A 15,654-nucleotide genomic window follows, 5' to 3' on the forward strand; every position below is an offset into this window, starting at 1 on the left:
TGAATGAAACTCTTACCACTCTGAAAGGGCGGGGCATAGAGTTTAAAATGATTATTGCTAGGTGCCTCTCCTAGCGCACAAACAGCCTCTGGCCTCAGTCATTCGCAAGATGGTGACCCTGCAACACAAGGCGTTTTGCGCTCTGCAGTTCAGCAAGACTGAATCCGTAATTGCGGTGCAGTGTGCGTTTCAATGGCGTTTTGGCATTGATCCACCAATGTCAAAGAGCATTCGTCGTTGGTACCGACAATTTGAGGAAACAGGCTGTTTATGTAAGGGGAAGAGCACAGGGCGACCACGCACCTCAGAGGTAAACGTGAGAAGAGAGGCGTTTGGAACGAATTCAACTATCATCTCGATGTTGTCCATACAGCAGGTGGAGGGCATTTAGAGCATTTATAAAATGGTTAGTAAAACTTTATAACTCTTTAAACCGTTTGTAACTTTTCGTGTAATTGTAACATGTTGTCATCGTGAAATATACAGTTTTGAAATTGGGTCTATCTTTTTCAAACACCCTGTAGTTTAGCCTGGTGGTCCACCACCATAGGCAGTTATATGGTGAAGGAGCAGTTACCCCTTTGTGTTAATGTGTTGGTATAAATAAATGTGTTGCCTCCTAGAAGTACGTCTGCGACTCAGTTTTAATCCACTATACTTGCACCGGTTTTGTATACTTGTGTTTTCATTGCTAATGTTACAATTCAGTCTTCTGGGCTTTTGGCCTAAATGTTTGAGGAAGTTTTAAGCAAAATGTCATTCTCATTGCAAAATGTAGTTTTGAGAATTGTTCTTCAAATTACCGGTGTGCTAATATAATATTTTGTGCTTTAAACACTTGCTGACATGTTTGACTGTATCGGATATTTGAGGGATACACAACAACAATTTGTCCAGATAATCAGGTGGCCTCGCCAAAAGTACATTTTGACTCATGTCTTTGCTCATTCCCAAGCTAGAATACTCAGCCAGCACGGCTCAATACATTTGGTTTGAATCCTGAGTCCCTGTCAGAAAATCACCATCATCCCACTCGTAATTATATGAAGCAAATCTGGTCAACTTTCATTTCCTGACTGGTAAATATGTAAACAAATGAGAAAGTAACTGCTGAAAAGATAAGATTATTACGAATGAATATGGAATCAACATACACATCCATTATTCACCAATAAACTGAGGTGATATCACCATGGCATTTTTCTCGAATAGGTGCAGTTTGAGGCCACACGAAGTGTTTAAGTTCACAAGCACGCAGTGACTGAGATGACTCGCAGATGCACCACCTGTGCTCCCCACTGTCACCATGTGTTTAGCCACTCATCGTGATGCTCATTGTTGTGAATATGCCTCCGCCCTCCGTGGTTGCTGGAGGGCCAACTTCCTCCAACTGCCTGGCATAGTCCTTCACGAGTCCCCTCTGCAGGGGCCAATGTTTACACCACTGGTACTTTTCGTGGCAAGTTTAATCAGCTCAAAATCGTCGCATAATACAATACCCCATTTTTTAAGTAATCTGCGCCATGCTCATTTAACCCCCTCTATCCAGCCACACATAAGCTTTCTGGTTATGCAGTTGCTGCCCATGAGGGCTACATGGCCCTACCAATGCAACCTTCCATACCAAATGGGCTCACGAATGGGAATGCCCAGACCGTTCAATTACATTCAGCTCCAAATCCTTCCCACAATCACCAGTCAATTCAGCTCCAGATCCTCGTGTAACTCTGAACCCATCAGCTCACGTCTTCTTTTGTGCATGTTATGACTGATTCGTGTCCTCTAGCCAGATAAACAAGAGTAAGCTGGGAATGTATTGGTTAGGTACATAGGCTGCATGACACGACCAAGCATAGTTATTAGTTGTTGCACCTCTGATGGATGATGTAGGCCTCATGTCATGCACTGAATTGGTCTGGCCTGAGGAACAATGAAGGGTCTAAACTGTATTTGGTCCCAAAGTCGGGGCACCAAATGGAGATTCTATCACTACTGTGTTTCATTTTTGTTGTTGTTGGACATTTCTCCAAGCTGATTTGGGTCAGCTGCAGTCCTTCCACAGGCGATACTAAAGACGCCTTTTTGGCGTCAGATGGTAACATTTTGTAATAAATGTCACGATTACATCTATGACTGACCAGTCTTCTATAGATTGAGAGCTTACTTCAAAGGAAACAGCTATCACTTTGTGGATGCATTGCCCAACTTGATGCACAAACTCCAGCAAATTGCTCACTTCAATTGGCGGTCGACGTTTGAAGCAGAGTGACCTGCAATAGAATGGCGCTGTCCCCATAGTCACCTCCTTGACACATGGTTTAAACAAATCACTTTTGACCCTGAAATGGCAGCAAGATCAGTTTTGTGAATGCTGTCCCAAGAGTTCACACGATAGGCACAACGTTTCTTTGTTGACTATTCGTGATGATGTATTAAATGACCCAGAAGGTGGCATTGCAATGCATTTTCAGTGTGGAACAGAGTAGGTGTTCTGCCCCACGGCAAATATGGGGGTGTGTTTACACAGGAACTTCCTGATATGGTGTTGAGTTTGGTCACGTGACCAGGAAGTTATGATTTAGGGTTCTCTAAATCAGAGGCAGGGGTGTCAGCCATTCCACAGAGTACAAAATGGAGGCATAAATAGCGTTTCAGTGAAGACAAGTGCATCTGTTCATTGTGGGACTTTAAGAAGCATTGTCTATAAGTTCGTTTATGTTCTTATAATACTGAGAATGCTGTTATGATGTTAGGATTGCTGTTAATGCCTTTATAATGCTGTTAAATTGTTATGATGAATATGAGGCCTAGTTAACAACGAAGCCTGCCACTTGCATTATTGTGGATGTTATTTGTAGTTGGATTAGTCAAGCCTGACTTGTGCTCATGTACCTTTAGTTTCAGTTTAATTTATCAGGTACTAACTTTACTACCCGGCTTCACCCGGGACTTGGATTCTTGTCTTGGATTAATAAATTGTTCTCTCTCTATGTATCTCTGTGATATATGTCTGCTTATATGTCTGTCTATATGTTTCTGGTTCTGTGCTTTATCTCTCTCTCAAATTTAGCATTCTCAGGAAGAATGTAATCAACCAGGTAGGGTGTTGACTGTTATGCTATCCGACTCTCTGTTGTATTACATTCCATTTCTAAGTATACTAGATTTGTGTTTATATTTCATTTATACCTGATGATGATTGCTTGTGTTGCAATCGAAACGTCGTATGCTAGTATTTAATTTATTATTTTATCTTTATACGTGACTTTACCGAAAGAACCAAAGAGTAATTCCTGCAGTCACGAAAGCTCCAAATTAAGATACTCTCATTTTGTTTGCAGAATGTACCAATCCAGGTGAAGCAAGTTTTGGTAAGGCATTGTTTTACCAAAGTTGTGACATATGGATTCAGTCCCTGTTGGACCAAGTCTTCAATTATTGCAATGGTATCAGGTACATGTACCTTGATTGACTGGGAGGCTACATCGAAACTGACAAGTACGTCATCTGGAGACAGTGAGATCTAGATTTTATGTTTTCGTGACCATCTAGATTAGAAGTTTTTGTGACTGCAGGGATCCATACTCTTTGGTTCTTTCGGTAAAGTCACGTAGGTATAAAATAAAATTAATTGAATCACGACGTTTTGGGCACAACACAAGTGCCCGTCATCAGGTGGGACAACCACAGCAATAAACAATTGCTGAAGTGGGTTAAAGGGGCTGCTTGCAACAAGAGGCTATATAAGTAAGAGAGAGGGGAGGAGCCAGGGAGGAGCGATAGAGAAGGTGGGGGTGTGGGGTAGGGGGAGTGGAGAAGTGCAAGCTCCAACACCGAGTACAACACAATGCCGGGGCTGGGAAGTGCCAGCTCCAACACGATTACGACAAAATGCCGGGGCTGGGAAGTGAGTGGGGCTGGGGGGTAGGAGGCTGAAGAACTGCAGATGCGGATATGAAGGCAAACTATAAAGCAGTTAAGGGTTTTCCTGGTTAATAACATCCTTCCAATTATTACTCAATTTTTATCCATCTTCTCGGTTGAAGTTATGTCTATGTTTATATATCTGGATGGCTTCATGAACAAACCTTTGATAGTAGCCGGAAGGTTTGCAGAGCACCTTGGTCTCGGAAAAAAACAATATCATGAGAGCCCACAGCATTATAGCAATGGTCAGCCACGGCGAAAGTATTAGTTCTGCCGTGTTTCAAATCTGCCTTGTGCTCACGAACATGGTCCGAGACATGTCGATACGTGGTTCTTTAAGTAAAGTGACATAGGGAGAAAAATAATAGATAACGACGTTTCGATCGCAACACAAGCAACCATCATCAGGTGGGACTTTACCGAAAGAACCAAAAAGTATGGATTCCTGCAGTCACAAAAGCTTCAAATCAAGATTAAACCGCCTCTACGGGGAGGGTTTCCACACAGCTATTATACCTTTTAACAGACTGCGAGACAAGAAGGCTCACCTGATCGTGTCTCTCGCCTTTCTGAAGAGATGCTGCGACACCAAGGTAATACCGATCGCCTTTACACTCACATCTGCTGCTGTCACTTCTACTAACTCTACACGGATTTTGTTTAGGGCCAGTCTAGCTCTAATCTCAGAGAGAATAAGATTGCTCCGATTTGAACTTGATAATTTAGACAAGATTCTCTTACAATCACACTTCGAATTAACAGATAAAATGTCCACGTCTGATTGGAACCACGTAGATAACATGACAGTTTCTTTAGCTTCTATGTCAACAAAATGTAAAGTTAACTTGATTGCTAAATTCAACCTCCTGTCAAAAAAGAAGCCAGAGACACACGCTAAAAAGTTAGATGTTAACAAGATTGTCATCAATCATAGTAACATCCCAATGTCCGACAGCCTAAAATCGATTCTATCTAAAGGGTTGAATTTCGCAGTCACCCTTAAACATATTCCCAGGTCTACGTAGCCCTCAAAGGCTTGGGAAACATCCCGGCAGACGTTGCAAGATCTGAAATCGCTGCTATCCTCAAAAACGCTAAGAAACCCATAAGCAACATCAGCAAGGACGAGCGTTTTGAACTCTCTCAATTAAAACACAGAGATGACATAGTCATCCGCTCAGCCGACAAGGGCAATGCCACTGTCATCTTGGATAAACCCACGTAAGGCAACAAAATCAGGACCTTCTTAATGATTGCAGCTATACCAAAATCAACAGAGATCCCACCAACCGCCTAGCTACAAAAACCAACAATATCATCACTAAATCGACGTCTCTAATCGAATCGAACAAACAGCGCTCTCTAAAACCTTCGGCTGCTAGACCACCCAGATTTTATGGCCTTCTAAAGATCCACAAAGAAGGTACTGTTGTATATATAGGCCTTTTTCCAAAAATTTATATTAAGAATAATTCTGCCAATATATATGTATTTTTTTAAATAATCGATCGGGGTGAGCATGGGGAATGAAAGGGTGAGGCACACCCCACCCCTCACACCAAGCTGCCTTGCCACATCAAAATCAACTCGAGGGAGGAGGCCATAAAGAGCTATTAAATAATAAACTCCGGGGCAAAGGGAGGTTAACGACGCTCTGGAAAATCTGCAGGTTGTCAAAGGACCATATGACATGACCTCTACGGACGTTTTGGACGTTTCACAAACATCTCCAGACACAGACACAGAGCAGGGGCAAATGGACATTACAACTGGCGTTTCCTTTAATGGTAAAAGTTCGAAGCTTGGCTGCAGTCTGCATAAGTGCCTTTTATTATTAATTATTTTATTTCACCCTTATTCACCTCATATATTGGTTCTTGTTGTATCTTTCTATCTACGTGACTTTACCAAGAGAATTAAGGAATATGAATTCCGGCAGTCAATAAAGCTTAAGTGAAAACTTAGTTACATCTCCAACCTCAGGATTTCAAAATATAACTCGAGAATAAAACGCACGGATCCCTGGATACAGACAGAGAGCAAAGGTTAATGAAACCCTTGAAATACCGGAGGTAACAACTAATGGTACATTACAAATCTTGGTTAAACATGAACCAAATAATAATCATGAGGTATTAGACCTTGGGTAACTCAAAAGAGATAAAAAGGAAAATAGGTCAAACACACAAGACCAGATAATATGTATTCCATGGAATCAGAGCCTCCCGGCCGCCTTTGTCTTCCAACAATTTGACACGGCACATGATAGCAATAAAATACGTATGAAAGAAGGGTGCCTCCCCTGGAGATAGAAAACACCACGAAGACAGAGGGGGGGGGGGGAATTGCAAACAAAAACATAAACATGGTGATTGAATTTCGATTTAAAGCTTTCGTGACTGCAGGGATTCATCTTCTTGGTTCTTTCGGTAAAGTCACGTAGAAGGGAAGTAATAAAATAATACAAATAACACATAATAAAATAATTCTCACGACGTTTCGGCCACAACGCAAGCAGCCGTCCTCAGGTGAAGACCAGGTCTGTCGGGACGAAAGCGTCTGAATGAAACACCACCACGCTTGGAGCGTATATTTAAGCTGGGTTGGAAGGGGGAAAGGGCGCCTTGACAAGATAATTGCATATCAAGAGGAATTTAGCATATTTATGGGAAATTTAGGTATGTGATTAGTACTACTTGTGAAATGCGTAGGAGGTGTGCGGGGGGTTTCAAAGTCATATTATGCCCGTGCATTATGCAGGATTAGCAGCATCAAAGGGAGGGGATAGGGGTAACATTAATAAAGGGAAGGAATGTTAATAGTATGTAGCTGTAGTTACTGCAGCTACATACTATTAACATTCATTCAGACGCTGTCTCCCCGACAGACCTGTTCTTCACCTGAGGACGGCTGCTTGCGTTGTGGCCGAAACGTCGTGAGAATTATTTTATTATGTTTTATTTTTATTATTTTATTACTTCCCTTCTACGTGATTTTACCGAAAGAACCAAGAAGATGGTGATTAAAAGCAGCCAGTCAAAGGTGGGGGGGAGGGCAACCAGGCGGCTGCAGCCATGGGAGGAGAACGAGACAAAGGGCATCTGGTTTTTTTTCTCTCTCGCAAGGACACAGATCATGCAACTTAGTACTGCGAGGGGCAGGCTCCAGGGCATGGCCTCGAGATCAACCATGGGTGTCGTGTCTCGCAGAGAAGAGGGGCAAGGTGTTGCTAGGTGCTGAGTTCGGCATGGACCGACAGAGTATCACTGAAAGTTGTATTCTACATTTATCCTGATGTCTTGAGTCGCTTGCAGAGTCAAGGATTGCGATCAGTTGTATTGTACTCAGTTATCAGAGTTGTGTAACAGGTGTGCGAATACAATTTACAAGTTTTAAGAGTGAGTGACCCAGCCAGCGACGAGCAGCTCACAGCAGGAGCCCTCTTGGAGGAAGGGTGGAGAGCATGGAAGTTGAGCAACGACAAGGCGAAGCCCTGAAGGAAGGGTGGGAGAGGCACCACTGAATGCCAGCGCGAAGCTGGCAACTGCCCGCCAAAGGAGAAAAAACGTAGCAGTGGAAAAAGCCTGAGCCAGCGCAGCCCTGAAGTAAGGGCGGACAGCGCCAAGCATCGACCAAGCGAGCATCGCACAGGACCAGCAGCAGAGGACAAGCTGCTAGCGCAATCGTGCATTGCCAGAGCACTGAGCAGGAGCGAGTGCGCGTAACCAGCGCCACCGAGCGAGATTGCCAGCCCCGGCGACCTGGGGACGAGCTGCGAGCGCAATCGGGCACCTTCAAAGACAAGCATCGTGCCGACTCAGCTGATCCAGCAGCAGATAGGTCTGCCGCTAAGAAAGAGAGAGAGCCGTGTGTATGACACGCCCACACTCACACACCCACGATTCATCGCCCAGCAGGGAACCAAGGCATTTTTGGTACAAGAAATGCCCCACCACGGCGTCTGCTTAACGCAAAGAGTTGAGCAAGGAGACAATACACCAACACACACATAATGCACGTATCGGGACTAATAAGATTACTCCAAAAGTTCTCCTTGTGTTTCGAACAGGGCCATCCTGAGGTGGTGCATCAACTGTTAGCTGATCATGAAAAGCATTGCTGCCTATTGAGTTACATAGAAACGGTCGTTTAGAAGTATTTTAGTCATTATTGTTGTTAACAGCTTAACTGTACCAATGAATTCACTGATGAAACTAAACATTTAGAAACATCTATGTTACGAATCTACACATTCACAGGGATACTATTGTGTTGAAATCTTTCTTTAAATCACAGAATTTTGCCCGCGAATTTACTGAAACCTTCGCCAATTGATAACATTTGCTAGACAAGCAGCCACACTGCCGCACACCATTGTTCCAAGACATTTCGTTAATTGCATAATCTTACCAATGAATTCATTGAGGTCTACTTTTGCTTTCGGGAAATGTTTCTTTATTGCTGTTTGTATGAATATTGTCACATTGAATTTTAAGGACTTTTTCCCATCGCTGTGTATGTTTGCTTTACTCTGAGGAATTAACCGATTGTTCTGTTACCCAGTTTAACAAACGTAATCATTGAGGGTTAAATGTACGAATCAATGAGTAGGGCATCTCGAGGAGTACTGTGTTGACAATTCCTAGCATAAATGTTCGCTCATTAGAGTGTCATGTTTTTTGTTTAGAGATTAAAGTTGCTAAACACAGAAGAGTCTGCTCGGTGCCTTCCTAAGTTCATGCATAATAATCTTAATTAAAAGAACTGTATCCTGCGGAGAGATCTGAATCTTGAGACCTGACATAAACACACTAAGACATAATCAGTAAAAGTGGAAGCGAGAATCATTGTATTATCCAGATTGATAATACAACCCTAGACAATGAAGCCGAGCTTAATCAGCATTATTGCTGTACATCACACTTGCATAACTTCATACAATTCATTGTATTATCCCGATTGAGAATACAACCCGAGACAATGAGGCAGAGCCTGATTAGCATGATTGCAAACACTTGCATAACTTAATACAATAACACATCCCAATTAGCATAAATAGTTCGCATAATTACAAAAATACATAAATTAGCATAATTACACATTTATAATTTCATTTAATATCTATTATTTCTATTACATTTTCAAGACCCAATATATACAGCAGTACCCCGCTCTGTCCTATCATCTCCACCATTACCTCACCCACCTACAAACTGGCCCGATTTCTGTCTGAGACCCTGCTTCCTTTCAAGGGCAAGACCACCTCAGCTGTACTTGGTTTATCTAATCAAGGACATCTCACTGTCTCCAGATGATTTACTTGTCAGTTTCGATGTAGTCTCCCTGTTAACCAAGGTACCTGTACCTGATACCATTGCAATTATTGAAGACTTGGTCCAGTAGAGACTGAATCCAGATGTCACATCTTTGGTAAGACACTGCCTTACCAACGCTTACTTCACCTGGAATGGTACATTCTACGAAAAAAATGATGGTACCCCTTTTGGGTTTTTCCTTATCGCCAGTGGTAGCGAATGTTTTCATGGAGAAATTTGAGACAGATGCCATCCAGACATCCACCCTACGTCCTTCCTTGTGGAAGAGATACGGAGATGACACGTTCGTCATCTGACCACATGGCCTGCCAGCACTGAACCAATTTCTCAACCACATCAATTCCATACACCCATCTATCAAATTCACTATGGAAGTGGAAACGGATGGCAAGCTACCATTCCTGGATGTTTGATCGAGAAGAGACCTGATGGCTTGTTGGGACATTGTGTCTACAGGAAAGCCACCCACACGGATGCCTATATAAAGCCTGACTCCCAACACCATCCAGCCCAGAAGAATTCCCTCATCAAAACACTACACCATTAGGCCTGTTGTATCTCCGACCAGCATCACCTAGCCAGTGAGCTGGAGCACGTACACCATGCCCTCAGGATGAACGGATAATCTGACCATACAATCCGCAAAGCTGTCTCCCCAGCCATGGGGAGAAAACACCTGAGGATCCAACCAATACCATCACTTTGCCATACATAGCAGGTGTTACCAAAAATATTTTCAAAATCTTAAACAAATACAAGCTCTAGGTTCGTTTCAACACAGTACACAAAATCCGTGATTTGATCCCATCTGTAAAGGATGTGATTCCTGATATGCAATACCCGGGTGTCTACAAACTGAGTTGTGGCTGCGGCAGCAGTTACATTGGGGAAACGAAACGACATGTCTCGGACCGCATTCACGAACACAAGGCAGATCTGCCGTTGCTGATCATTGTTTTAACGCAGTGGTCTCACACGAAATTGACTTTTCCAAGACGACGGTACTCTGCAAACCCACCAGGCTATTATCAGAGATTTGTTCATGAAGCCACCCAGATATATAAACACAGACACAACTTCAACCGAGAAGATGGGTACAAACTGAGCAATCATTGGAAGGACGTTATTAACCAGGTAAAGTCTTAACTGACTGTGATGTTTCCATCCTACCTGCCCATGTCAGCTGTTATTTCCGACTCTGTCTTTCTCTCTCTCTCCCCCCTGCAGCCAATCTCTCCAGTGCTGCCGTGGTGGTCCACTTTTACTCCAGTGACCCGGGTGCTGCTGCGGGTCCACTTTCTGCCCCGCCTCCTTCCCCCCCTCCCCCTTATCTGTGCTCCCCTACTGCCGAGGCATATATAACCTCGTGCAACGGCAGATCTTTCGCCTACTTCAGCAGCTTTTTCTTGCAGTGTTTGTCCCACCTGATAACGATCGCTTGTGTTGCGATCGAAACGTCGTGATCTATAATTTTTTCTACCTACGTGACTTTACCAAAATAACCAAAGAGTATGGATTCCTGCAGTTACGAAAGCTTAAAATCAAGAATGTACCTTCTCCACAGCTGAATCAGGATTCCCATTAACGAATTAATTATAATTTCCCTCATTATCATTGTGCTTATTATGGAAACACATAATTTTATTGAGACAATTAATCCTTCTTAACACCAAATGTTTTGTTTTCAGGGTATAAGCACAACAGCCCCTCACCTTCTCCACATCGCCTAGCCCCTCTGTGTCCAGCAGCAGCAGACATTTCCTCTCGTCGCGGGGGTGACGGACTGGCCAGATCCAGATGCCCTTGGTCTGCGACTGCACTGTGTTACCCAGTGAGAAACCTGAGGAAGCCAGACAAATAAACGAGTCATCTTGTGTATAACGTACAATATGGCCCACACACTTTTTCTGTGAGCTCTACTACCTCGGGTGCACTCACAGGATGTGTCCAGTGACAGGACAAGAGGTTCCTTGTTGCAAACTGTAAGTGGATGTTTGGTCCCACAACCTCGTGTCTCCTGGATGTTCTGTCTTCTTCACTTGTGACCCGGTTTAAGTATCACAGATGTATTCCCCATCTGGTCCTTCCCTCTAAGTTTTTAGAATCCGCCTTCCTCCTGTGGTTGCCCAATAGTGTTTCCCCTTCTAAGCCCAAGTGATGTATAACTGTACCGTGACGTCAGGAACCTTCTTCTGCCTATATGCACAGGGATAAAATCAATTATGCATACACTTTTGTTGTTATAATTGTGTCCTTGTTTAAACATGTGGTGACACATTGCCGACTTCTCAGCCCTCTTTATCATTGTAAAGTGCTCATTGTTTGTCATCCATCAATGGCCAATTATACTTGTTAAAGAAAATATACTGAAATAAATAAATACATTTCCTAAATATTCATGATATACACTGGGCGAAGATCCCGGGGCCGACCCAGGAAACGCTGGCGGGACTATTTTGCTCGCCTGGCCTCAGAATGTCTGGGAATTCTCCAGGAAGAGCTAGAGTCTGTCGCCAGGGAAAGGGAGGTCTGGACTGCCCTACTCATCATGCTGCCCCTGTGACCCTCACCAGGACAAGCGGATTGAAAAACTAACAAATGAACGGACGATATACATATATAATCACATGATGTACTCCCAGAAAGCCGTGGGACCAATGGGTTGTCTTTAAATACTTGTTTTATGTGCCAGGACAGATAGAGGAAGAATACGTTGTCTGCTTGTGTGTTTTGTTACTCATATTCTCCACGTTAGGAATAATTTTGTGTTATTCAAATAAATAACACGGGAAAAAGTAGTACACAAACACACACGTGGTGGGAACATTCTGGTTTCAAAGCACATGGTGTAACGTGAGTAAGAGTCGTATTATACATGCCATATATGCATGACATGCATGTAGTTTGTGTTACCTGACATTGTGCTAGAAACACCAATTTCTGTAAAGCGAATAAAACAAACCAGAGTTAATTCTAGATTTGAAGCTTTCGTGACTGCAAGGATTCATATTCTTAGGTTTTTTCGGTAAAGTCACGTAGGTAAAACATCAAAATTAATAAAAAATAAAATAAAAATCACGACGTTTCGGAGGCAACACAAGTCTCCGTCATCAGGTGGGACCGTCACAGCCAGATTAGCTGCATCAAGTGAGGCAATGATTCAAGATGTAATCCCTTAAAAGCAAGTTGAGGGGGGAGGAGAGGGGGGGGGGGGGAGCTCATCAGAATGTGGTAGCTACCAGGGGGGGGGGGGAGCTCATCAGAATGTGGTAGCTACCACATTCTGATGAGCTCCCCCCCCCCTCTCCTCCCCCCTCAACTTGCTTTTAAGGGATTACATCTTGAATCATTGCCTCACTTGATGCAGCTAATCTGGCTGTGACGGTCCCACCTGATGATGGAGACTTGTGTTGCCTCCGAAACGTCGTGAAAAAACCTAAGAATATGAAACCAGAGTTATCCATAAACCATCATATATATTACAAACATACACCCAACACACTTACAATACCTCTTGCACAGCACACACTTGTGCATATGGCAGAGCTAGGGCTGCCACCTGTTTAAGTTTTTCTAGGTAGCTATCCTGGGAAATCTGCAAGTGTTCCCAGGACAAAAACAGTGACTTCAGCAACCTTGGCTTGCTTTCTGCCGGGGAAAAAAAACATCGTCGTGACCGGCTGACTTGGCACAGTAATCGTGTGGCTCAGGTGTGCAGTACAAAAAAGGTAACCAGGCACCACACTAGAAGTGGGCAGGTACGTGGCACCCACCCAACCCTATCCCTAACCCCTACCGATGGCGTTTTCTCTATCACTGACCACCTTTGGAGTGTCTCTGAGGTCAGGTGCCAGGCCCACAGGGTGCTTGCTCAGCCTACCCGGGACCAGCACGGGGTCTACTTAAACAGGACCAATGCCTCCAAACCCCTCACTTCCCCATCATTATTGTTAATGATATCATTATTATTTTCCTGGTCAATGTCCTCCCACTCTCTATAACTGCATCCCCAGGAAACTCTATACGGTTTCCTCTCTCTCAGCTTTCAGGTCGCTCCTCAAAACTTAATCTTTAAACCCTTGTGACTTTAGACCCACTCAATTGCATTTTGATTATCCTTCTCTTGCTTGGTCCCTCCCATTCCCTGACATTTTCCTCTTTTTTAAATCCATTATATTAAGTTCGCGTGCTTGCTTGCTTGCTTGCGTGCTTGCTTGCTTGCTTAGGACCATGGAAATCTTTCGCTCGTGTTTTAACCCACTTCCCGTGATCCAATCGAGCTGACATTTTCCACACAGACTCGTTGTGTGTGACAATTAATTTTCGTGAAAAAAAATCCAAAATTTTACACTGTTTAGGGAAAACAAATTAAATATTTAATTACCAATTGCTTAATGGTGGCAGACAATCATCTGACGCATAGGTGGCAGCCATCTCAAGCCAGAGGACGAGAGGACTCTAGCCGCCACGCATATGAAGGATTTATAGTGAAAAACTTTGCTTTTACGGGTTTACTTGTAAATCCTTTATTAAATCCTTTATATTAAGTTCGCGTGCTTGCTTGCTTGCGTGCTTGCTTGCTTGCTTAGGACCGTGCAAATCTTTCGGTCGTTTTTTAACCCAATTCCCGTGATCCAATCGAGCTGACATTTTCCACACAGACTCGTTGTGCCAGACAATTATTGTTCGTGAAAAAAGAATTCCCAAAATTTTACACTTTTTAGGCAAAAAAAAAATATTTTACATATATTCAAATAGAACGCATTCATGGCTTTGGCTGAACGTCAGAGTGTAAGAGCCCAGAGCGTAACCCCTCCCCAGGCCGTGGCGGAGTAGCGCAGTTGGTAGCGCCCTCGCTTCCCATGCCAAAGGTCGCGGGATCGATCCCCGCGTCCTCCACAGGCGAATATATTTTTAAATCCTTTATATTAAGTTCGCTGCCACGCATATAAAGGATTTATAGTGAAAAACTTTTTTTTTACGGGTTATACTTATATACTTATATTAAGTTTGCTTGCTTGCTTGCGTGCTTGCGTGCTTGCTTGCTTGCTTACGACCGTGCAAATCTTCCGGTCGTTTTTTAACCCACTTCCCGTGATCCAATCGAGCTGACATTTTGCACACAGACTCGTTGTGCGAGACAATTAATGTTCGTGAAAATTTTTTTTCCAGATTTTTCCAATTTTTAGGAAAAAAAAAATGTCATATTTAATTTAAAATGCCAATGTGATAAAAATGAAACTCTTACTCAAGAAAAACAGAAATGAAAAATAAAATAAAACCGATGCCACGCATATAAAGGATTTATAGTGAAAAACTTTGTTTTTATGGGTTATTTTTTTACAACCGTGCTCTGAGACATCTGTTACATTATAGAAACGTTAGAAATGTAAGCTATTGTTTTGTTTCATTGTAGTTGGCATGGCAACCTATATTACAAATTTCAGGACTTGAGGGAAATGTAACTCTCCAAAATGGTTTAATGTGGACTGCAAAGCGGGAGTTTTTTTTATAACATTGCCCCAGCGAGAGCACCGAGAAGATCCGTCGCTATGTACGACACTAGAAACGTCACCCAATGCTTAATGTCCATGTCTATGGGGTCCCAAAACTTTACAATCACTGCTCAAGCTGCCAGACTTGTACAGAGCTAAGGACGACCCCAAATGGCTGCATAACAGTGTATACACTGGGCTATTTCCAAGCCACCCACACCTAACACCACTGCAGTGCAGGACCTATCACAGGAATATGTTTGATATGAACCAACCTCTAGTCTGCAGGGGTTTGGGAAGCGCAGACCTGGCCTTTGGTTGCTTCTGCTCAAATTGCCCATCTCTGTGTTACAAATATAAAAAGTACACAACACAAAATATATTAAAAGAAGACTATCAAACGGCTGTCTCTCTTTGCATAGCAACACAGCAACACCCAGCTTAATGTAGTGAAGCTGAATCATTGGCCTTCATATGAAGATGTTTAAGAGCAAAAAAACAGTGTGTGTGCGTGTTGTTACATCGAATCCATTACCCTCATAAGTATTTAAATGATCGTGCATCTGTGTGCTCACTGCCTTCAGAGTCGGCAATGGCTAGATTGGTGAAGTATGGTCAATTAACACCTATGACCTGCACGGCAGTGGAGGCCCTCATCCAGTGTTGGATTGACAAAAGGGCTGTACAAGACCATGTGCCTGGTAACCGCTGGTAAATCGGTTCTCAGAGTGAAACGACTCCTGAGGGTGCACCCGCTGTGATGTTTTTGTTAATTCTCATCGAACACACATTCAACATCTGTTTCTGCGTGACACACACTCTCATCGACCAGCACTTGACCATGCTCCTCACGTCGGCGAATTCCTCTTCATCTGTGGGAACAAAAACACAGGGGA

The 15,654-nt window shown here is 43.2% G+C and overlaps 1 protein-coding gene across 1 annotated transcript in view; it reads right to left on the reverse strand.

The window, feature by feature from the left end:
* Positions 1-15,654, reverse strand: part of LOC144952999 (guanylate-binding protein 2-like) — a 96,791-nt gene that overhangs the window by 61,245 nt on the left and 19,892 nt on the right. The window contains exons 4-7 of the mRNA XM_078883483.1: positions 15,574-15,630; positions 15,034-15,099; positions 12,177-12,203; positions 10,976-11,103 (exon numbers count right to left, since the gene is read on the reverse strand). Of these exons, the coding sequence (XP_078739609.1) occupies positions 10,976-11,103; positions 12,177-12,203; positions 15,034-15,099; positions 15,574-15,630 (278 nt within the window). The remainder of the gene's footprint in view (positions 1-10,975; positions 11,104-12,176; positions 12,204-15,033; positions 15,100-15,573; positions 15,631-15,654) is intronic.

Source organism: Lampetra fluviatilis, chromosome 71, assembly GCF_964198595.1.
Source record: "Lampetra fluviatilis chromosome 71, kcLamFluv1.1, whole genome shotgun sequence".
Taxonomy (NCBI): Eukaryota; Metazoa; Chordata; class Hyperoartia; order Petromyzontiformes; family Petromyzontidae; genus Lampetra; species Lampetra fluviatilis.